The 21,716-nt window shown below is 51.4% G+C and overlaps 2 protein-coding genes across 6 annotated transcripts in view; one reads left to right on the top strand and one right to left on the bottom strand.

Annotated features, from left to right (window-relative positions):
• Nucleotides 1-1,495, top strand: part of ZCCHC17 (zinc finger CCHC-type containing 17) — a 52,715-nt gene extending 51,220 nt beyond the window's left edge. The window contains exon 8 of the mRNA XM_080654497.1: nucleotides 608-1,495. Within this exon, the coding sequence (XP_080510623.1) occupies nucleotides 608-769 (162 nt within the window). The 3' untranslated portion in view covers nucleotides 770-1,495. The remainder of the gene's footprint in view (nucleotides 1-607) is intronic.
• On the bottom strand, nucleotides 1,410-9,749 carry FABP3 (fatty acid binding protein 3). Of its 5 annotated transcripts, none has more exons than XM_080654498.1 (7): nucleotides 9,526-9,669; nucleotides 9,354-9,450; nucleotides 9,072-9,223; nucleotides 8,822-8,911; nucleotides 5,714-5,886; nucleotides 3,792-3,893; nucleotides 1,410-2,504 (listed from the first exon to the last, which is right to left on the bottom strand). In XM_080654498.1, the coding sequence occupies exons 4-7, from the start codon at nucleotides 8,892-8,894 to the stop codon at nucleotides 2,451-2,453; spliced, it is 402 nt and encodes a 133-aa protein (XP_080510624.1). In that variant the 5' UTR covers nucleotides 8,895-8,911; nucleotides 9,072-9,223; nucleotides 9,354-9,450; nucleotides 9,526-9,669; the 3' UTR covers nucleotides 1,410-2,450. The 5 variants fall into 5 exon arrangements, with proteins under 5 accessions (XP_080510624.1, XP_080510625.1, XP_080510626.1 ...); XM_080654499.1 differs by having other exon boundaries at nucleotides 9,160-9,223; nucleotides 9,526-9,659; XM_080654500.1 differs by having other exon boundaries at nucleotides 9,160-9,223; nucleotides 9,354-9,749.
• Between the last annotated feature and the right edge of the window lie 11,967 nt (nucleotides 9,750-21,716).

Consider the following 21,716-nt stretch of genomic DNA (forward strand, 5'->3'; position numbering starts at 1 on the left):
CAAGGACAGCAGGTAGAGCCTTAATAATTGATGGCAGTTATTTACCCTGGCAGCAGGAGCTAATAGAAACCAGACTGGGAGTCAGGAGTCCTGAATCTGTTACTCTCATCCTGTGACCTTGGGCATGTGAGGCACTGTCTCTAGGTAGACTAGGTGATCTCTAAGGACTCCTTTCAGTTTTAATACCTGTGCTTTTACAAATAAAAGTAATAAATGCTTGTTTAAAAAGAATCAAATTGGACAGAATTATTTGAAGTAAAAAGTGAAAGACCAAAATACATTCCCGAGGTAATACTTGTTACCACTTTGTGTGCCTTCCACTGTTTTCTGTGTATTTTAAATATATACAGGTACATGTACATATATGTATACACATTGTATGGTATGTATGTGAAACACACTGGAATCTAGAATACATACTGTAGTAGGACTTGATCCTTTTACTTGCTTTGGGCATTTTTTCTTGTTAATACTTGAAGATATAATTTATTCTTTTTAATTAATGCTTTGCATATTAAGTGGTCCTCTAGTGATCACATGTCATGATTTTTAAAAGCAAATATACTAGTACATACACAATGTTGAGTCTTTAAATTTTTTTTTTTAGGAAAAGAAGAAAAAGAAACATAGAGACAAGAAGTCATCTGACTCTGACAGCTCAGACTCTGAGAGTGATACAGGCAAGAGGGCAAGGCACACATCAAAGGACAGCAAGGCGTCAAAGAAGAAAAAGAAGAAGAAGAAGCACAAGAAGAAGCACAAGGAGTGAGAGTGCAGAGTAGAGGGGGTGGCTGAGAGAAGAGGGACCCAGGAGCCTTCTGCCTTGCAGCGCTGGCTCCTAGACTCAGTAGTGAGAATATGGCCTCCCACCCCTGACTCTCCTACTGGGAGATGGCTTCCTCTCATGCTGCAGGAGCCAGATATCAAAAGCATCTGCCTGAATGAGTTGTTTCCTTGTCACTCCTGGTCCATTTGCAAGTGACCCCTGCAGCTCACCCATCCATTCACCCAACTCCCTTCATTTAGCAGGAGGTCCTTTTACCCTCTCCAGCTGCCACTGCCAGAGCTTGATTCCTGTAGAGGAGTCCAGGCTAGCACCAGTTACTGCTGTGGAAGGGAGTCTGGCTGTAGTTGGAGAACAGTGCCTGGCTCCTCCCTGTTGGTCCCCCCTGGGCTGATTGGTGGGGGATTTCTGCTGTATCCGACACAGGGGCAGATGGATGGAGACGGGCATTCTGAGGGAGAACATAAGAAGTGGTGCTCACTCTTTCCATTCCCCCTAACATGATTCTGTTATGCTAGAAGTGACAGCCCATGTTTGCAGCCAGAAACCATTGAAGTGACTGAGCTTGTGTGTGACGTTCTACCAGACCACCAAACCAGAGAGCTCGAGCTAAGATCGTTGTTTTACTTTGTGTTTAATACTATGAGTCAATGGATTTCACTTCAGGTTCCTGCTTAAATGCCTGGCACTAAATGGAAGTGTGTTTGGTTTTAAACTTACTGAAAGTTCTTATTGCTATTATACCTCTTCCCAGGTAACTTACAGACTTAGAAGTCACTGAGTCTACAAGCTGACAGAAAAACATTTAATATGTAACCTTAGACTGTGGAGAAAGGTCTGCTGAGGTTCAGAGCCAGATGTACTAGCAGGTCACGGCCTTCTTATCACTAATACGCCCTCTCTTCTATAATCAGATGACCTCTTCCCTCTGAGCTGATCAGAAAACCAGTGAAAATTTACAACTGGGAGTAATGGTCTGGGCATTGGTGGGAGCTCAGCAGTCATCTTGGCCAATGGGCATTTCTTCCGACCACAATGGCTCAAGCCTGGATCCTTTGTCCTGAGCCTGCATTCTGGAAAAAGAGACCACAGCATTGCACAGAGAAGAGCAACTGTCCAGACCCAAGGGCATTTGGTGCAGATGGGCCCAAGGTGATAGTCCAGTAGCCAAGCTTGGGGAAGCCCTGCCACTGATTAATCCAGGTTGGACTAGCTCATTTGGCCATGGAGAGGAAGTAAAGGCAAGGTGTAGGTACAGCTGTTATATTATTGTATGTGTAAGGCGGTCAGCTACTGCCGTCCCCGAGACTGTCCATTTCAGTGTCATCCAGTGCTTCTTCCTGAGTGACCTTCAGGCAGGTGTTTCTGCCCACTCTCAGACACAGGGAAACAGGCTCAAGGATTCATGTCACCAAAGGCAAAAGGCAACTGGGTGGCCTTGGCTCTGCTTTATTGATCTGAGAGCACTCTTTGGATGCAGTTAAAAAAACAAAACACAATGGGAGCTGGAACTGTATCCAGGATGGTGCACCTTACCCCAGAAGAATTCCCCCCCCCCCCCCAAAGTGGATTTATACAAAATGCCAGAGGAAAAGACGAGGCAATCTGGTGCTGAGTCCAGGGCTAGCCAGTTGGCAGAGGAGCAGTCAGTGAAGCAGTAGGCAGGTCATGCCTCTTTCTCGTAAGTGCGCGTACACACTACATTGCCATGGGTGAGTGTCTGGAAGGAAAGAGAGAATCCGATTGGGACAGGGGTGAGGGAATAAACATTGGAAGCACTCCATTCTGATGGGGAGAGCCCTCTGCCTTCATCCTAATAGTCATTTATTGACTGCCTACTATATGCCGAGCACTTGACATACAGTATATATATTTTTCTAATACTTACACCAGGTTTTTAAGTTATGCATGTAATCTCTTTTAGAGATTTGGGAAAATGAGTTTTGAGAGAGGAAATAAGTTGGTCAAGATCCAGAGTGTTTCTCTTTCCCTTGCACCATTCTTCTCCCTTCATCCTTAATGCCTAAGATGGCGCCTAGCATGTTGTATCTACACAACAGGTGAATACAAATATCCAGAGACTCTTAGGGAAGGACTGTGCTAGGCCACCAACTTCCTTTCCTTCCCTAACTTGGGTAATCCCAGGGCCAGAGTCCTAAACCACCACCATCCAGCCTGGCATCATAGAGCCAGGCCCATGGTCTCACCATAGCTGATTGCCCAGGGTGTATTTGGTCCTGCATATTACATCTCTGCTAGAGGTAGGCACCTCATTCTTAACTCTGCAAGGACCCTGCTCTGTGTGAGTGCAGGAATGCACTGACCCATGAAGATCTGGCATGAAGTGCAGAGTGAAACCTGAGGCCCTAGGAATTAGGAGATGGAGACCAAGGCTGGCTGCTGTCTCTGTCCCCAGGTCTGAGGGTGTTCATTGAAGTCTACATTCTCCAACTGAGGCCTCCAGGTTTGTCCCTGAACAGACAGGTCACCAGCCTGTTACTGCTCAAAGGCTTTACATGTTGCAGCACAGTCCTAGGGAGGAGAGGGAATGCTGTGATAGAAGGTGGCAGCCTTTCTTAGGGACTTGGGGTCAGATCTGGCCCTGCCTCTCTGGGGTGAGGCAAGGCAGCAACACAGGAAACTAAGGCTGTGGAGCATCTGCTGTCTCCCTCCCATAACAGTGACGCTTTGTACTCTGTGTCCACTGTCTTATTCAGACTTCCCAGCAGCCCTCCAGGGTTAGTGTTGCTATTGTTGCAGTTGGACTTGAAGGTGATTTATCCAAAGTCATACAACCTGTAAGTTAAGATTTGAACCTAGGCCTGAGATGTGAGTCCAAAGTACTGCACAGAAAATTCCCACCCAATATCACCCCAACATGTTCTCCACCCTCCATTGTCCCAGCTTCCAGTGCTGCCAGGGGGAGACCTTGGCTTTTTATGACATGCTTGGCTGAAGGGGCAGCAGTGGGAACCACTGGGAAAGGCTCCAAAGTTTTCCATCTTACCAGGATGAGTTTTCCATCCACGAGCTCCCGCACAAGTTTTGTTTCTTGCCCGTCCCATTTCTGCACATGGATAAGTTTGCCTCCATCCAGCGTCACGGTGGACTGTGGAAACAGGGTAGAGGCCTGAGCTGTAATCTGAGTCAGGATTGAGGGACAGCATGGGGTCTGGTCACTGGGCCACAGAGGACTCAGCTTCTGGCCCAAACTAATGATGGTGCTAGGCCCAGAGCTCAGGCAGCCCACCTCCAGCCTAGCCCTGCAGGATATCCAGCTCACCTCCAGCCTCTGCTCCAGTACTGCCTGGCTGGGAAGGGGCCTTCGGGTGCTGGACAAGTAGAAAGGCAGGCAGTATGGCAGAGCCAGACAGCCTGGCTCTGAAAAGTGCCACCAGCGTTCAGACGGGCATTTATCCTGTATTCTAGGTGATGCCACAGCCCCAGTGCTCCTAAGATAAGGGTCATGTACCAACCTATGTCCCTGGGAAAGACTGGTGAGGAGAGTCCTGAGACTCCAGCCTAGTGGTCACATATAACGTCTAAAAGAAAATTGGGTATTAGAAAATTTGGCTCCTGCTCTGTATTCCCACCCCTCTTCTTGGTCCACATTATGTGACCCCTTCAGCTGACAAGTGGGCAGCAACTGCCAGGGCCTGGGACTGGGTGCCCTTGTAGTGTTCCACAACCCTGGCCAAATGCCCACTTAGTCTTCTGGGTACTACCAGCCTGCATCAGCTGGTTCTCACTTGGCAGCTCTCCCATTCTCTCTAGAAATTGAGTGGGGGGTGGGGGTGGGGAGGGGTGTCTAGGCCAGGCTAAGGGACCCTGACTGAGCAGAGTTCAGTAGAAGAATCTGAGAAGGTTGTGTACATGTGTTTGGGGCTAGGAGGAGGGGTGGTGCTGCTGATACAGCCTCATTCCCAATTCCCTTAGTTTTTGCCCACTCAGCAAATTATTTTTAGCCAGGCATCCCAGGGAACTGCTGTTGCTTTTAGTTGGGGTTCTTGCCCCTCCAGGTGGGCTAGTTCAAGGAAGTACAGGCATGTGGTAGGGGCAGCCACTTCCCAGATAGGCTGCATCTTTGGGCACCATCCCAATTCTGCTGTCAGCATCCCCTGCAATTCTGGGTTGAGCTCCAGCTTCCTCCACAGGGAAGAGACCAGATCCTTCCCGGGGGCAGCTGTGAGGAAGGGAAACGGCTGAGGGCTGAATGATGAGTCTGTAGAGGTCAAAGGCCCTTGGTCCTCTCTCCCAGGCCTAGCCCAGGGGAGGCCTGAGGCAAGCTGCCAAGAAAGAACCACTGCAGGGTGACAGCCCTTAGGACGTGGACTAAGGCTTGGTCAGAAGATACTGCAAACACATCCAGGACAATGCCCTGTCCAGATCGTAGCTTGTCCTGCCTGTGGACTGGCAGCATTGGAAATACTTCTTCAGGGTCATTGGCCAAGCCCTGGAGGTGGAAGTTGGGAAGAGGAAGCATCTGAGTGGATCTCTCTCCTTGTCCCCAGCTTCCTCACTTGCTGGAGGCCAGGATGACCTGCTAACTCAGTGGAGGGCCCTGACTTCTGGGCATCATTCCTAAAGCACTTGAGGTAACAGCCATGGCCACACCACTCCCCCATCTTGGAAGAGGAAAGAAAGAGTTATTGCATGTCATTCACAAGGTCACCCAGCTGGAGCAGGAGTAGACATTGAGGTCAGAACTGGCTCTGCTGCCCACTCCTAGAGGCAGCTGGTGGATGCTTCCCCAAAATGGAGGAAAACAGAACAGGACTAATGCATTTAGCACTGGGACATTCCAGTAGAGGCTTTAAGGCTGTTGTTTATTTCAATCCCCCACTGCAATAATAGCCTCCAAGGCTACCAGCTCATTCCCCTTCAGGGTCTCAACGTCTTGCATTCCCCATGCCTCCTTCCTTGACTCACCTTGACCTTCCTGTCATCTGCCGTTGTCTCGTCAAACTCCACCCCCAGCTTGAAGCTGATCTCTGTGTTCTTGAAGGTGCTTTGTGTTTTTATGGTGATCGTGTCCCCATTTACTTCGATGATTGTGGTAGGCTTGGTCATACTGGCCACCTGCCTGGTAGCAAAACCCACACCTGAGGGCAAAGGGAAGGTTGTAAGTATAAGCTGGAGGAGAGAGGCGGGGTACAAGGAACTCAATGAACAACTCAGGCTGGATGTGGCAGAGGGAAGAAGAGGATGAGGACCTTCCAAGACTGTATGGTCTTTTTTAAAATTATTCAGTCTTATGTGGTGAAGAGACACTGTTGATCCCATTAGACAGATGAGAACTTAAGGGACAGGCATTACACAGCAAGTTGATGGCAGAGCTGAGATTAGAATAAGTTATTAAGTGCTTTCTGTGTGGTAAGAACTGTATATGTGTTACCTCACTCAATCCTTCCAGTCTTCCTGAAGAGTTGATTTATTATCTCCACTTCACAGATGCAAAAACAGAGAAGCCCAGGGTCACAAATCTGAACTGTTTGACTGCAGAGCTCACTGACCTGCTCAGCCATAGTGCCTCGGGCTGGAACACGGGGCTCCCTGGCAGGGCACCTGAGCAGCTTTCAAGCCACAGGCTAAGGAAGAAATGAGGACTTTTCCTCCCAAGGCTTTGGGATAATAGTGTTCCACCTTTTGAAGTTTCTACCTTGAGACACACTGGTGCTTTTGTCCCCCATATGTGGCAACAAGACATTTTCAAAGTCTCTTATCCCAGATCTAGGAAGTTTGTTGTCATTGTACAGATTTAGGAGAGGCCTAAGGTGGTAGTGCAGTCAGGACTTGGATCCAGGTCTCCTGGCTCCTGGTCTAAGGCCCGATGGAGACCCCCTCCTGACCTAAGCAAAGCTTCCCTGGGTGCTGGCAAAGCCCTAAGTGTCCTGCAAGAGAGTGCGGAACAAAGAGCCCTTAGGCAAAGTCTAAGGTGTGATCCTGTGATCTGTCCTTTAAAGTCTCCAAATGTACCTGGCTACATAGAGCTTGTTGGCAGCTAGGAACTTATCCCATGCCCTCCATGGGTTATTGTACTGTAAATGCTCATAACAGCCCTGAGCGGTGTTTTATTGTTTATTTGACTTGACCCAGATTTGATCTAGGCTCCAAAACTGTTTGCTATTCCTGGGCCATTCTGCCTCCTGTGATGTGTGTCTGTAATCACTGGTACTACCTTTGCCCCTGAGAACCCTTGGTCTAAAACAATGGGCACAGGCTACCTCTGTAGCTACTTGCAGCTGGCCCACCCAGTCTGGCTGGTGAGGGACTTTGGCCTCACCCCCTGCTGTCAGAGTGAGTCAGGCCAGTTCCACTGGGCAGCAGAGAGCTGGGCCTTATCACTGCACAGGGAGCTCTGTTTGCCTAAGACCTACCTGGAGGAGCAGAGTGTTTGAGGAACTAAATAAGGAGAAACTGAGAACGAAACTGGGCTGACAATTTGGGAGACTTGGGAAGAGGTGGGCTCTACTTAGAAATGAAGCTGAAGCTATTTACTGAGAGCTGAGGAGGGGCTTTTCTCCCCAGTGCGTCTCAGCCTTCCTACCAGTATAACAAGAAAAGTAGACGGGGTGGACTCTCAGCCCCTAGTCCAAGCTGGGGCAAGATAAGGGAGCAATGGTGGGAAGGATGTTGCGGCCCACTTCAGGGACCAGGTTTTCAGTTGGAATCTGCTGTGGGCTTGGGAGGAGGAACAAACCCTGGGCATTCCAACTTCCCCAACAGCTCAGGAGTCAGTGGGCATAGTGCCCAACATAGACAGGCCTCAAGAGCCAATATTTGTCATCCCTATTTCAGGAAAAGGTTAGGAACAGAGGTGAGAGGTGCCTGGAGTGGATCTTCTCCCCTTTGGGTATCTGCCGAAATCCAGCCCTTCTTCCCTGGGAGGAAGGCATGGAACGTAGCTTGACTATGATCAACATTCCGGTTTTCCAGGCCCCAGCCTGGAGATAGAACTAGGATAACCTCATAGCTGGGGATTTCAGGAAGGGCTCAGGTCAATCATTAGATAAGCCTTTCAAACCACTCCTGCACCCACAGGGCCCGTATGGGAACTGATCTGGGTTGCAGATCTATAAATCTAGGTTTTCTGCTCTGCTGTGGAATTTTTATGACAAGTTTCTACTTTCTCTGGGTCTCAGTTTCCCTATCTGTTGAACTAAGCAAGGTATGAGAATCTCCAAGGACCTCACCTGTAAGATTCTTTGAGTTTTTACCCTTCTGCATCCCAACACCACACCTGCCTAGAGCAAAGACCACTCCCCTCAGGCCCCCTCCTCCCCCATGGTTAACAGGTCTGGGCCTTGCTGCACCCTGGAAGTCCAATGGCTTTCTCACCTGGACCCCTCCCCACTGAGTGGCTGGGCCTTGGGTTGTCACTGATGCTGGGGCCTCTTGCCCCATCTCACCACTAGGCTCAGACCCTGATTAAATCAAAATCAGCCTGGTTACACACCACTGCAGGCAAGGTCAGAGACTGGCTGGTGAGAAAGGGCGTCCTCCTAACCCAACACGGAGAAGCAGGGGTTGTTGCTAACTGGGTTCCTAGCTCACCTCCTCATATACCATTGCTGGGGTTACCCACTCTTCCATCTCCCTCCTCCTGGGAACCCCTTGCTTCTGTAGGCCATAGTACACTCGCTGCCCGCACCATTCCCTTCCTGTGTTCACAGTTTCCAATTCCTAAACCACCCTTGCTCCTGTTCTTTTCTTCCCCTAGCTAGCCTCCCACCATTTTATCCAATCCCTCCAGAACATATACCCCTCTTCCCGAAAAGCACCTCTCAACCCTCCTACATCACTGGCACATCTGCTTCCTTGAGCCTCCCCACGTGGGAATCCGCCAGGTTCAGACCATAAAAGCCCCTTCCCAACAGGCCCTAGCCCAGGTTGCCACCTTTTCCGGGCCCCCTTACTCCCCAACCTTGACCAGGAGGGATGCAGCAGGCTTGCAGGGTACCAGCCAGGGCGGGAGCGCTGCGCCGGTCGGGCACGAGGCCAGATCCTCCCCAGCCCAGCATCCCGAGCCCTGCTCACCGATTGACTTCATGTAGTCATCGAAATTCTTGCTGTCCACTAGCTTCCAGGTGCCTGCGAAGGCGTCCGCCATGGTGAGGCTGGGCTAGGCTGATAACGAAGAAACGACAAAGCAGGCGTGGAAGGACTCCGGGACCCCGGCTCCCAGCCCGCGCTGCCGCTTTAAATAACCCCTGTGTCACGTGATGAGGCGTGGCCCACCCCCACCCCCATCCCGCTCCCGAAATAGGAAGCCCAGGCTGGCGCTCACCCTCCAGGGGCTGGCTGCCCATCCCCCAGCGCGCCGGAGCGAAGTGGGCAGCCAGTGGTGCCAGGCTAGCCTGCGTCAGCGCGGGTACCTGGCCTCCGGAGCTGCGAGCTGACAGGACCGGCTTTCTTCCCTGGCCTCAACATCTTTGGAAACTGAGAAGGAAGCAGCTGGGGGCGCGGTGCCCGCGGGCTGGGGCGCACGCCCCAGCCGTCATTCATCCCCTTCCCTCCCTAGCTTGCAGTATGGGCAGAGATGAGAGATTAGAGGAGAAAGGAAACTCACCCTTGGGCTGATGCCCACGTCGGGAAAGCTCTGGCTGACTCTCCTCGGCGCAGGCATCTTGGTCCTCGCTTTTTACAGGTGCGGAGACTGAGGGTACCTGCCAAGGTCGCAGGAAATGAAGGGTGAATTAGAGCCTAAGTGCAAGCCTGGTCTAGCTGGCTCCTGAACCCACCTCTCCGGCTACTCCCCACTGCCTGGTGGCGGGGAGAGTAACCAGGGCACCATCAATGGCTAAGCTGCCCCTGTGCCCTCCTACTGCTCCGGCGAAAGCATGACCCTACCGCCATGCCAGCCCCACACGTGCTCGCCCCTCCCTGAGGAATGTCTGCTGTGCGCGCGCCTTTCCGCCCAGCAGTCCAACTCCCCATACACCCTGCCAACGCTCTAGGTCTTTCTGACCTCTACGCACAGCTCTGGGCATTTGCTGCTGTTCTTTCCCCTCATCCTCCTTCGGAAATTCTGTCCGTCACCTGCTGCCCTTTCTCTAATCTTTGTCCACCTCCTTTAAGGAGACTGCTGCATGGTTGACACTTTACGTTCCTAATGCACTGTTAATAACAATAATCTTCCCGGCTGGCGTAGCTCAGTGGTTGCGCATCTACCTATGAACCAGGAGGTCACGGTTTGTTTCCAGTCAGGGCACATGCCTGGATTGTGGCTCAATCCCCAGTAGGGGGCGTGCAGGAGGCAACTCATCAATGATTCTCTCATGGATGTTTCTATCTCCCTTTCTCTCTGAAATCAATACAAATATACTTTTAAAAATAATAAGATCCGTGTTGTATTGATGTGTGCTGCATGCTGAAGGCATTAAGTACATTGTCTCATTGACCTTTTAAAGTATTCCACGATGTAGGTGTTATTATTATCCCTGTTTTACAGAGGAGCAAACCAAAGCTTAGAGGAGCCATTCATTTCAGTTATTAAAGCACCTACTTTGTGCCAGGCCTTGGGCTAGGGCCTCTGGAGAGACAACCATGAATAAGACCCACATAACTCACCTTTGGGTGGGCAGACGCAGAACTATCGTGGTGGCTTTAAGGAGATGCCTGGCTCAGGGAAGACCTCCCAGAGGAAGTGAGGATAAGCAAATTCCTGACAGGAAGCTCTGCATTTGTTAGGGGCAGAAATAGAATATTGGGGACCAGCTACAATTATAAGAAATATTAATCATGCTCTGTAACTGTGATTGTTCTCTTCTGATTAGAGAAAGCATATTCTCACCCTGCTGAGAGCTATACACCCTGGGACATGGGAGCTAACATCAAATGCAGTCCATCCTCCTGTCCCGAGAACTACCTATCATTATGGAAAGATTTACAACCTCCTGGCTGAAACAATCTAGTCCCAGAGGCACCCACTCTTTACAACCCCCAGCCCCTATTGCCTGTAATCTGGTCTCTAGTGCCCTCCTTGTGCAACCCCCTCCCCCCGCCCGCCTCCAGCCCACATGACTTGTAACCTGTAATGATTATCCCGTGCCTACGATCCCATACCTGTGATTCCTACTTTGCCACGTAATCTTTGTCCTTTTACCCAATATAAGCAGCTGGCTTATGGGGAGAGGCAGAGCAGATTTCTGTGGATGGCCTGCTGTTCTCACAGCAATGCAGTATTGGAATAAACGTTCATGTATGATTCAACCCTGCCTCTTGTTTAATTGGCTCAAGTAGTGACAGGCAGCCCAGACCCCTTGGTTGTCCGGTTACACATTGGTGCCCAACTGAGCAGCCAGCAGGGGACCACCCAGGAGGACTGTAGGCCCAGTAGCCCTGGGCCCCTGGCAGCTCTGCCACACATTTCCAGTGTGGCCAACGCCCCTTGCTGGGCCTCTGTTTCTCCATGTGGAAGTGGAGAACATCTGCTCCTACCTCCGTTTCCCTGACTGTCTGGGAAGGACGCCAGGGAGGAAGAGCCCTCTCTCCCCCAAGGTCTCAGTTCTTTCGATAGATCCACTTGCCAGAAGGCTGAGGGGCCTATTTCTGCCAAAGCTGCAGGGACAGGCCTCAGGGCTGGGCATGGAGCCCTGGTGACCTCACTGCTGGAGCAGGTGCCTGGGGAGGAGGGGAGTGGGAGGATTTCTAACTCAAGGTCACAGCCTTTAGACACAGGGCCTCCTCTCTCAAGGACTGAGTGGCTGGAGACCCAGGGACCAGAGCTGTCTCCCAAGGTCTTTTTAATGCAGTGCTGGAGATCTGGGGCAGCAGATAGATTGCATTGGGTTCCAGCTATGTAGCTGTTCACTTAGTCTCCACTGGATCTTGAAAATCTGAAGTGCCCCAGGTTCGATTCCGGTCAAGGGCATGTACCTTGGTTGCGGGCACATCCCCAGTGGGAGGTGTGCAGGAGGCAGCTGATCAATGTTTCTCTCTCATCGATGTTTCTAGCTCTCTATTCCTCTCTGTAAAATATCAATAAAATTATTAAAAAAAGAAAATGGAGGTAATGACAGTATTTACCCCATAGAGGTGTTTGGGGATCAAATGAGAGAATGCATTTAAAATGCTGAGCATGGTAGACTTAATAAATTATGTTCACTCCTGCTGCTGCTGTTATTATTATTATTATATCCATGGATAGTATAGGAGTCCTAAGATCTGGTCACAGCACTGCCCCTCACCTGCTGGGCCACCCAAGGCAAATAACTTTGCTTCTCTAATCCTCAATTTTCTTTCTTCTGAGACAGGATTGGAAACTGCTGCAGTTGTGAGGAAGGGGTGATAGAGATATTTAGGACGGGTTGAGGGGGATACTGCCAGAAAGTCCTTTTGGACCCTGCCTATGTTGAATAGCATGGTGCTTTGAGGAACTCTAGACACACCTGAGACCCACTAGTCTCGCTGCTCTGCCCCCATCTCCCATCATGCTCAGACCTGAGTCACCAAAGTTGACTCCTAATCCGCACCCTATCTCCTGTCTGCCTGGTTCTCATATTTCTTTCTAAGTATGCAGTTTTCTCCTCATCCCTCTGATTACTGCATCTTCCTTGCCCTGCTAAGCTCACTACAATTTTGGAGAGAGGGGCAAGGGGAGGAAACATGAGCCCTGTCCCATTTCCTGCCCCTCTTTCTTGCCCTTGGAAGGTCCAATGTGGATATAACATCTGGCAAGCAGCAGGTCCAATCGCTGCCAAGAGCAGCATCTCCCCAGCCCTTGCCCTATGGTGATATCACTGTTCTCTGTTTCCCTGGCAACCACAGGCTGGGAAGATAGAAAAGGAGATGAGTAACCAGGAGAGAGCCAATGAGATGGGCCGGCAGCACCGGGTGATCCATGGGGCCACAGGGAGGGGGGAGAGGGAGGCCTACTCAGCATCGTCAGCTGTTCCCTCCACTGGGGGATTTGCTGTTGGCACAGGGAGAGATGCCAGAAGTAGATGCCAAAGAAGCTGAGCTGGAGGCGCCACTGACCCAGGGACATGGAGACTCCCTTTGCCCCTTTAGGGCCTACGTCTGTGAATGCTGACCGCCCCACCGCACCCCTCGCCACGTACCTGAAACTGGGAATTGTTCTTTTTGGCTGGTAAGGGTGGCGGGACTCTGTGTCTCTGCCTGCCTGGGATTCCTCAGGTTTCTCCACACTCTCCAAATCCTCCCTCGGTGCGTGGTGTCGTCAGAAGCACTATAGCTAGAGACCCAAGCAAGTCCCTTTCCCCTTCTCTTTTTAAACATCCAACCCTGGAGAGAATTTGTATAAAATTTATTTGAGCTGAATAGAAGATGTGCCTGGAAGCAAGATTTCAACAGACTGGGATAAAAGCTTCCAAGGCTAAGTTTGCAGTTCCTTTTGTGCCTTTGAAACTAAGGAGGGAGCATAAGGAAGATTACGTGAAGGTGGGAGAAAGCCAGGTGGGGCTGGGATTACAAAATGGTTAAGATTATGTGCTTTCTTGAGGGTTGTCATGCTTTAGAAGTAGGGGGCTGAGAGCGTGGTCATGTTAGAACAGTGGTCGCCAACCCTTCAGACCTCGCGGCCCACCCGTGATCCACGGGCCACCGGTTGGCGACCGCTGCATTAGAATGAGGGCCCCAAAGGGGGCATTTCAAAGAGGCATTCACCTAGATGCATTGCAGCAATGTGCAGGGCTTGCTTAAGGCAAAGATAAGCCTCTTACTAAAGTTATAGGCTTGGGACACGATGACCCACATGACCTGCCCAGTTTGGAATTTATGATCAGATCACTTTGGGAGGTTACTTTTCAGAGAACCGCTTTTCTGTCCACACCTCCTGCAGCCTCCTCGGGTGGAATGGAGTGTTCCTTCTGCCACTAGGAATCCACTTCCTTGTTCCTCAGGAGTTCTGGATACTGTGGGTCTGAGAGAACAAAAGATGGCAAAGACAGAGGTGTACTCAACACCAGTTTGCTTCCCAGAAGCTGTTGCCTGAGGCGGAATGCTCCCTGAAACAGAAACAATGGCTCTCCCTACCCGGGGAAGAGAGGGTGCAGCTCAGAGTGGAGGGGCTGTCACCTCTGCCTTCGGAAACCAGCTGTCCTACCTGTTGCTTACAGAATAAAGCACATATTCTTTGTCCTTGTCTGATCTATTTCATTGGTCTAGTTTATTACTGAAATCCTGCTCCAAGAAGAGTACCAGGCATGAATGAATGTTGAATGAATGAATGAATGAGGAAATCCAGCCACCTCTCTAGCTCAGGGTCTATGGAGTGAGACTCACTTGGGTTCCAATCCTGCCTCTGTTACTTACACACCAGCTGTGTCTTTGGGCAAGTCACAATCTCTCTGGGTCTCAATGTCTTTATCTGTAAACACCCAGCTGGCCGCCCAAGGACTGGGAAGATAAGGTAGCATAAGCCTGGGAGTGATGTACAAAGATTAATTGTTTCTCTTCTCAGCCTCCCTCTCTGGCTGCTCGTGGCCCTCAGCACAACACCGCCATCCCTTGCCCCATGGCCCTCTGGCTCTGACCCCTGCCCACCTCTCTAACGCTCCACGCTGCAGTCACGCCACCCTTTTAGTACTTCCAAGGGGTGCCATGTTTCTCACTTGCCGTTTGCCTAGAACAGTGGTCGGCAAACTCATTAGTCAACAGAGTGGCAAACCGTGGCTCGCGAGCTGCAGTTTGCCGACCACTGGCCTAGAATAGTCTTTCTCCCTAGCCTCTACTCCTCCAGTTAACTCCTCGTCACTTTTTAGCTTTCAGTTTAGTAACTGTCCCTTCCTTCGGGGAGCCCCACCTTCCTTATCCTAGCACTGATCCTGCTTTCTTGGGCTCCTTTTGTTTCAGAGTCTCTTTCCTATTATACCAGGTCCGGGTCCACGTGGCCCCGTGCTGTGTTCACAGGGCCTAGTACAGGGCCTGGCACGGATCTGTGGAGTAGCAGTCTCTCTGGAGCAAAGAAAGCAGTGTTCTCTCTGTTTGAGAATTCTGCTGCTATTCTCAGCTTTCCTCCTGCCAAAGTATCCTGTCTCGTGTCCTCTTTTTCACTCCATCCCCGTGGGCCACGAGACTGGGCCATTTCCGTTGTGTAGTGAGGCCCCAAGCAGTCCTGTTACCAGAAAGGGGACCGGCCCCACTGGTCTGCCTCAGGCCGGGCCGGGAGTGTGTGGGTTCTTGACTTTGTGCAAGAAAGATTTCACAACATGTGTCTGGGTGGTTTTGAGAGTACGTTTATTCCAGATGGGACAGTGAAACAAGGGAGGGCTTACAACAGAAGCAGCAACAGGGGAGAAGTTAGGCAGGGCTGCTGTCAGCTCCCTGAGAGTCAGAGAAGAAGGGGCCTTGGGGACAGGTGCTGGAGGTTAACCCAGGACGAGCTGCCACTGCCCATTGCCCCCCTGGTTGCAAATCTCTTGGGATCCCTTAGACCAGTGGTCGGCAAACTCATTAGTCAACAGAGCCAAATATCAACAGTACAACGATTGAAATTTCTTTTGAGAGCCAAATTTTTTAAACTTAAACTTCTTCTAACGCCACTTCTTCAAAATAGACTCGCCCAGGCCGTGGTATTTTGTGGAAGAGCCACACTCAAGGGGCCAAAGAGCCGCATGTGGCTCGCGAGCCGCGGTTTGCCGACCACTGCCTTAGAGTTTAGGATACACGCATGTGGGGGAAGCAGAAGGGGAGAGGAAAAGAGCAGAGGGGAACGGAAATGACACAGTCTCTTCCTTTCGGTGTTCCGGAGAGCTGTAGCTGGATTCTTCGTTTTGAGGGTTTTTTAAATCTGGGACTTTAAGAGACTTCTAAGGGTCATGGTCTCCACTGTTTGGCCAGGGCAGGAGGTCATTGGTTATTGCAGCTGGTCTTGGCTTTGCCTGTCTAGTTTTGCTGCTTTCTGGGCCTGGAGCTGAAAGACAAATGAGACATAGATGTTCTCTCTAGGGAGGAGAGGTCAGGGGAGGGCCCCACCACGAGATCAGTGATAAGCCAGGAGGAAAGGCGCCCTTGGGGGTGAGGTCTGGTGACAGGTTTGCCCTCGCTGGCACCGGGGCTTTCCGCCCTCAGGACTTCTGTGTCTGGCTGTAAATGGTTTGGTTAGTTTGTTCAGCGGGTCGGCTATCTATCCGTTTCCCCATTCCACTTGCCAAGGAATTTTTCTAGTTTCTTACAATCGTACCTCAGTCCCAGGCGAGAACTGCCTTTGTGGGCACATAGGTGTAGCCTGAATCTCAATGGTAGCTCTCAGAATGTGAGGGTGACCTGGGTGTCCCCTTCCTCACTGTCCATGTGCAAAGAGGATGACCTTCCCCGCTAGAGGAGAGGACCACTCTGTGGTCAAGGGCGTATGAGTAGCTGTGCTCCCCTCCCCCTGCTAGAACCTCCCAAAAGTTCTCAGTGGTAGCTCTCTTTGGGGATAGGGCTATTTTCAGGAAGTAATCAAACCATATCCCAGACTTGGGGCCACCCTGGCTCATTCCCCAATGACTGCTCTATCAAAGGGAAATGTTGCCTGTGCAAGAATACAAATACTACTAGGTTAAGTCAAGTATAATTAGCTCCAATGGTTCAGTGTCACTCCCCAGAGTGCACTTCATTCAGGAGCAGCCTGGTCAAGATCCTGGAAAGGTTCAGGCATTTCCAGGAGGCCAGCTGAGGCTGGTTGGTGTGGACGGGTGACCACTGTGTGAGGAGAGTTGGCAAGCCATGGCAGGGGGCCTGGCAGGGAGTGAACTTGGCCTCAGGAGTCCGGGGCCAGGTGTGTTCCAGGAAGCAGGTACAGAGCCAAAGCTGTTTGCGCGGCTTGAGCTGTCTTAGGGGCTGGGAGCTGTGAGGAGAAGCCTCCCTGGGCTCTGTAGTAAACAGAGACACTAGATGGAAAAAGGAAGGAGTCATCTGCAGGGAGGACGGGGCAGGCTGAGGGGGCCACCAGGACTGGAGCTTATGATGAGAGATTTCCCCCTCTAGGGCTGGGAGGTGGGAAGACCAAGGCTAAGAAGGACGGGATCAGCCTCCTGAGGGGATGATGGCAGATGGTAAAGGTGTCCTCCCTGCAGCGGGATCATCACTGTGGGGCAAGAAGAACTCAGGGCGGCATCAGGACCCAAGGGCTGGCTCTCCCTTTGGCTCTCTGACCCCCTCTCCATGGGATGAGTTAGTGGCAAGGACGAGGTGGAGGGGCAGGGCAGTTGAGATACCAGCTGTGTGAACGTGGCCTGTCAGCCTCTGTATGCCTGTTTCCTCCTCGTGTGCAGGGAATAGTGATGTCCACTTCTTAGGGTTGTCAGAAGGGACAAAGGGGGTTGCAGGTGTCGGGAAGATTTTTATGCTGCAAAGTGTAGTACAGAGAATGATAGCTGACACCGATACGGCACTTACCAGTTCTCTGCCTGTAACTCCTATAATCCTGATAATGACAGTGAGGTAAGTACTGTTGTCCCCACCCCCAATTTATAGATGAGAGCCAGGGTTGAGACCAGGAAGACTGGCTCTAGATCTTGTATGGCTTACCACTGTTTCACATCGCCTTTGCCTGTGGTAGTCTTTGCCTTGACCCTCGACCTTGACCCAGTCTCTTCCTTTCAGTGTTCCCATCTCCACGGCAGGGGGTCAGGCCAGATGGTCTCTAGTCCTTCGCCATTTGGTGGTTCAGGGAGACAATGTCCAAATGGGGAAGAGGGTGAGGTGGAGCCAGAATGGGAAGGGAATAAACTTTTCCAATGCCCCTGCCCCTCCTCGGTGGGTAGACTGGCAGCCTCCCCTTTGCCCTATAAGCTGTGTGGCCAACGGAGCAGGTGACATTCAGCCCCAGCCTGAAATACCCACTGGTCACTGAGGTCACTGAGGTTTGAGTGCCAGGGCTGCCCGCCAACAGTCAGGCAGGGCCCATCTGCCTTGGCTAGCAGACCCCAGAGGGCAGCAGGGTCACAGCCTGCTTGAGCCACACCTCTTAGCCTCTACCCGCCCATCCTGGGCTCCCACCTCCCTCACTCAGGGTCAGTTTATCTGGGCAGCAAGCCTGGACTAGGGCCCGGGGATGAGGCTATTTCTAGATGTCCTCCCTGTCTCCTTGGCCTGGACCTCCAGCCAACTCAGGAAACATGCACGCACAGGCACACGCACACGCACACACATTCCCCTTCTATCACTCACTGAGCTTGACTGCCACTGGCTTGGTACCTGGCAAGGTAACTGACAACCAACAGATGACCCAGACTTGGTGACCCAGAGGCGGATGCAGCTACAGACCATGACAATACAGAAAGGCCATCACTCCCCCAGAGGGCTGTACACAGACCATGGAAGACCAGAGGGAGCTCTTCGGTCTGCCAGGAGGGCCAGGAAAGACCTCACATGGAAGCTACCTCTATGGGCTGGGTCTTGAAGGATACTTAGGAGTCTGCCAGGTGTGGGATGAGGAATTGGGAAGGCAGAGGAAAGAAGGGTGGTGAAGGAAGGAGGGATTTTCCCGATGATTGGTCTGGGGTGAGGGCAGAGGATAAAAGTGGCAAGCGATGAGACTGGGAAGATAGTTTAAGATCAGACAGGAAAAGACCTTGCCCATCTTCTGCAGGCAGTGTGGAGTCACTGAGGGCTCGGGGCAGGCATCATGATCTCACCCGAACTGTGGTAAGAGTTCTCTGGCTGTTGCGTGGAGGCCGGACTGGAGACTGATGAGGAGGCTGTGACTGCTGTCCCAGTCGGCTCACCTGTGCCTGCAGCCAGCAGGAAGCGGAACGGGGAGGGGCACACCTGTCCTAATGAAAGCTGTGACCTGGCAGCGGCACACATCTCTCTCTTGGCCAGAAATCAGGCCCATGGCCACGTCCAGCTGCAAGTGAGATTGAGAAACATGGCCATTATGCTGGACTTCCCGTGAGTCTGGATTCTAGGCTCTAGAAGGAGATAATGGAAGAACATGTCAGGTCTGATCAAATAATTGAATCGATACCCCCCCTCTGGGAACTGACCTCTAGACCACTTCACAACAGACATTCCCTTTCGCTTAGACCACATTCCACTTGTTTAGACCACATTCCACTTGCTTAGACCACATTCCACTTGCTTAGACCACAGTCCACTTGCTCAGACCATTGTCCTTCCCCTCTGGACCTTCCCAGATCCGGACCCACCCAGAGAATTCTCCGCCCAGAAAAAGCCTGGCTGGAGTCCTTTAAATCTCTGACTCCCCATCCCCGGGTGCTGGCGCCATTTGGGGGCTCAGCCCATCTGGTCTCCAGATGATCTAATAACTTTATAGTGCCTTACCACTTTTGGCCTCACGGGTTCCTCCTTCGGCGACCCTAACAGAATACAGTGGTTAAAACCTGTCTCTGAAGTCAGATTTCCTGAGTGTAAGTCCTGCCCTCGTACTTACCAGCTGTGTGGGCAGATCACTTACCCTCTCTGGGCCTCAGTGGCCTCATCTGAGGGTACAGTGAGCTAACACACCAAGTCTTAGGGTACAGCCTGGCACAGGCGAGGTCCAGGGCTGCCTTTAGTTTCTGAGAGAAGGGGGTGTCCTGGGGACAGTTGCTCCCGGAGTCCCTGGCAGAGCTGAGGTGCCCATATGGGGGCTGGTGTATGGCTAGGGCAGCCAGGACTATTTAGCCCTCATGCCTTAAAACAACGCAAAGGATGCTGGGATCAGGATATGGGGGCCTAGGAAAAGAGTGGTCGGTTTTGGAGGGAATTCAAGAATAAGTGACCCAAATCAACAAATAACAAGTGCTGGCGTGGATGCGGAGAAAAAGGAACCCTCGTGCACTGCTGGTGGGAATGCAGACTGGTGCAGCCACTGTGGAGAACAGTATGGAGTTTCCTCAAAAAACTACACATGGAACTCCCATTTGACCCAGTGATCCCACTTCTAGGAATATATCCCAAGAAATTAGAAACACCAATCAGAAAGGATATATGCACCCCTATGTTCATAGCAGCACCATTCACCATAGCTAAGATTTGGAAACAGCCTAAATGCCCATCAGCAGATGAGTGGATTAGAAAACTATGGTACATCTACACAATGGAATACTACGCTGCTATAAAAAAGAAGGAATTCTTTTTTTTTTTTTAATATATTTTTATTGATATTTTACAGAGAGGAAGGGAGAGGGATAGAAAGCTAGAAACATCGATGAGAGAGAAACATCGATCAGCTGCCTCCTGCACACCCCCTACTGGGGACATGCCTGCAACCAAGGTACATGCCCTTGACCGGAATCGAACCCGGGACCCTTCAGTCCGCAGGCCGACGCTCTATCCACTGAGCCAAACCGGTTTCGGCAAGAAGGAATTCTTACCATTTGCGGCAGCATGGATGGACCTGGAGAACATTATGTTAAGTGAAATAAGCCAGTCAGTGAAAGAAAAATACCACAAGATCTCACTCATTTATGGAAAATAAAGAACATTATAACCTGATGAATGAAAAGATAGATACAGAGGCAGTAAAGCACCGAACAGACTGTCAAATTACAGCGGGAAGGCTGGGGAGTGTTGGGGAGGGGGGCGGAAGAGATCAACCAAAGGACTTGTATGCATGCCACACCAATGGACATAAGCATACCAATGGACACACGACACTGGGGGGGTGGGATGAGGGCATGCGACGGGGTAGGGGAGGCTGGGGGAAGGTCAATGGGGGAAAAAAAGGAGATACACGTACTAATATATGTAATACTTTAAACAATTTAAAAAAACTGAAAAAAAAAAAAAAGAATAAGTGACTCAGGAAAAGATACCCCTGGGCCTAGCAGTTTCAGAGGCAGCCCAGCCTGTAGCCCCTTCTTCTCACAGGACAACTGATCTCCCCGGACCAGGGGGAGGAGGTTAGTTTTGAGTCAAGAGCACTTGAAGCCAGGCTCAGACTGGCTGGTGTGTGACTGCACGTCTCCAGCCACTACTGCCCATCTCTGAACCCGGGTCTTCCTATGTGGAAGCTGGGGTTCATTTATCCAGCCTTCCGCCACGTGACTACAAAGAATAGATGTTAGTCTTGGTTCTGGAAGTGGGTTGCACTGCAGGGCTGAACGCGAGGAGGGGATAGGTCACCGCAGGTGACCGCGCGCCCCCTCCTGGGAAGAGAGAGCATCGCAGTACCGTCCAGATAAGCCACTTGATTTTTAGAGAGAGTGGAAGGGAGCGGGAGAGACAGAAACATCAATGATGAGAGAGAATCACTGATCAGCTGCCTCCTGCACGTCCCACACTGGGTCTCAAGTCCACAACCCAGGCATGTGCCCTGACCAGGAATTAAACCATGACAAACACTCAACCACTGAGCCACGCCAGCCAGGCTCCAGGCACTATCTTTTCCTTCATCTGGCCTTTCCCCAGGCTACTGGCTTTGAAACAGGGTGAGATAAGAGAGCTAATGTGGGAAGGAGAGGAAAAGAACCCAGAGGACTAGGGTCGGGGGGAAGTAGTGTGTGTGTGGCGGGGGGAGATATAGCAACTTCAGGAGAAAGGCTCAGGGCAGGGCTGTGCCTTATTCACCCCTCTGTCCCCTTCCCGGGGCATGGCATAGCCCCCAGGTTGGCTGACAGAGTTTGTTGGTTGAACCCCAGAGGGAGCCGCTGCCCAAGCCTGCATGAAGCCCGCCCCCCCCCCCGGCCCCCCCCAGGCCCTGCTTCGGGGAGAATCTGAGAGGCAGCTTTGGGGAAAAGGCAGTGCATCTGGGCCGCAGGAGACCGGGTCCCAGGCAAGCCTCCCTCATTGCCTTGCTCTGTCACCAGGCACAAACCACTTGCCCTCTAGAGCGGTCTCCTCATCTAAGTATCTCGAGGGGGTGTTGTGGTTTGAGAACTATTTTTACACCAGAGAATCCTGTCGTCAAACAAGTTCTTCAGTGAACATCCAGAAGATGGAACAAATAAAAGGGGAGCTTATACTAGTGGAAGCCGGGCCTGGAACCTACTGGGTGTGGTCCTGGGGCCTGAATGGACCTCCTGGCCTCCACAGATAT

The sequence above is a fragment of the Plecotus auritus genome, assembly GCF_963455305.1.
Source record: "Plecotus auritus genome assembly, chromosome: 2".
Classification (NCBI taxonomy): domain Eukaryota; kingdom Metazoa; phylum Chordata; class Mammalia; order Chiroptera; family Vespertilionidae; genus Plecotus; species Plecotus auritus.

What these genes read in the sequence shown, in the direction of transcription:
- FABP3 (XM_080654500.1), bottom strand. Translation starts at nt 8,894, where the DNA reads ATGGCGGACGCCTTCGCAGGCACCTGGAAGCTAGTGGACAGCAAGAAT. An exon ending in TGACTACATGAAGTCAATCG is followed by an intron (nt 5,887 to 8,821) that starts GTGAGCAGGGCT and finishes CTTTGCCCTCAG; the next exon opens with GTGTGGGTTTTGCTACCAGG. An exon ending in CAGATGACAGGAAGGTCAAG is followed by an intron (nt 3,894 to 5,713) that starts GTGAGTCAAGGA and finishes CTGTTTCCACAG; the next exon opens with TCCACCGTGACGCTGGATGG.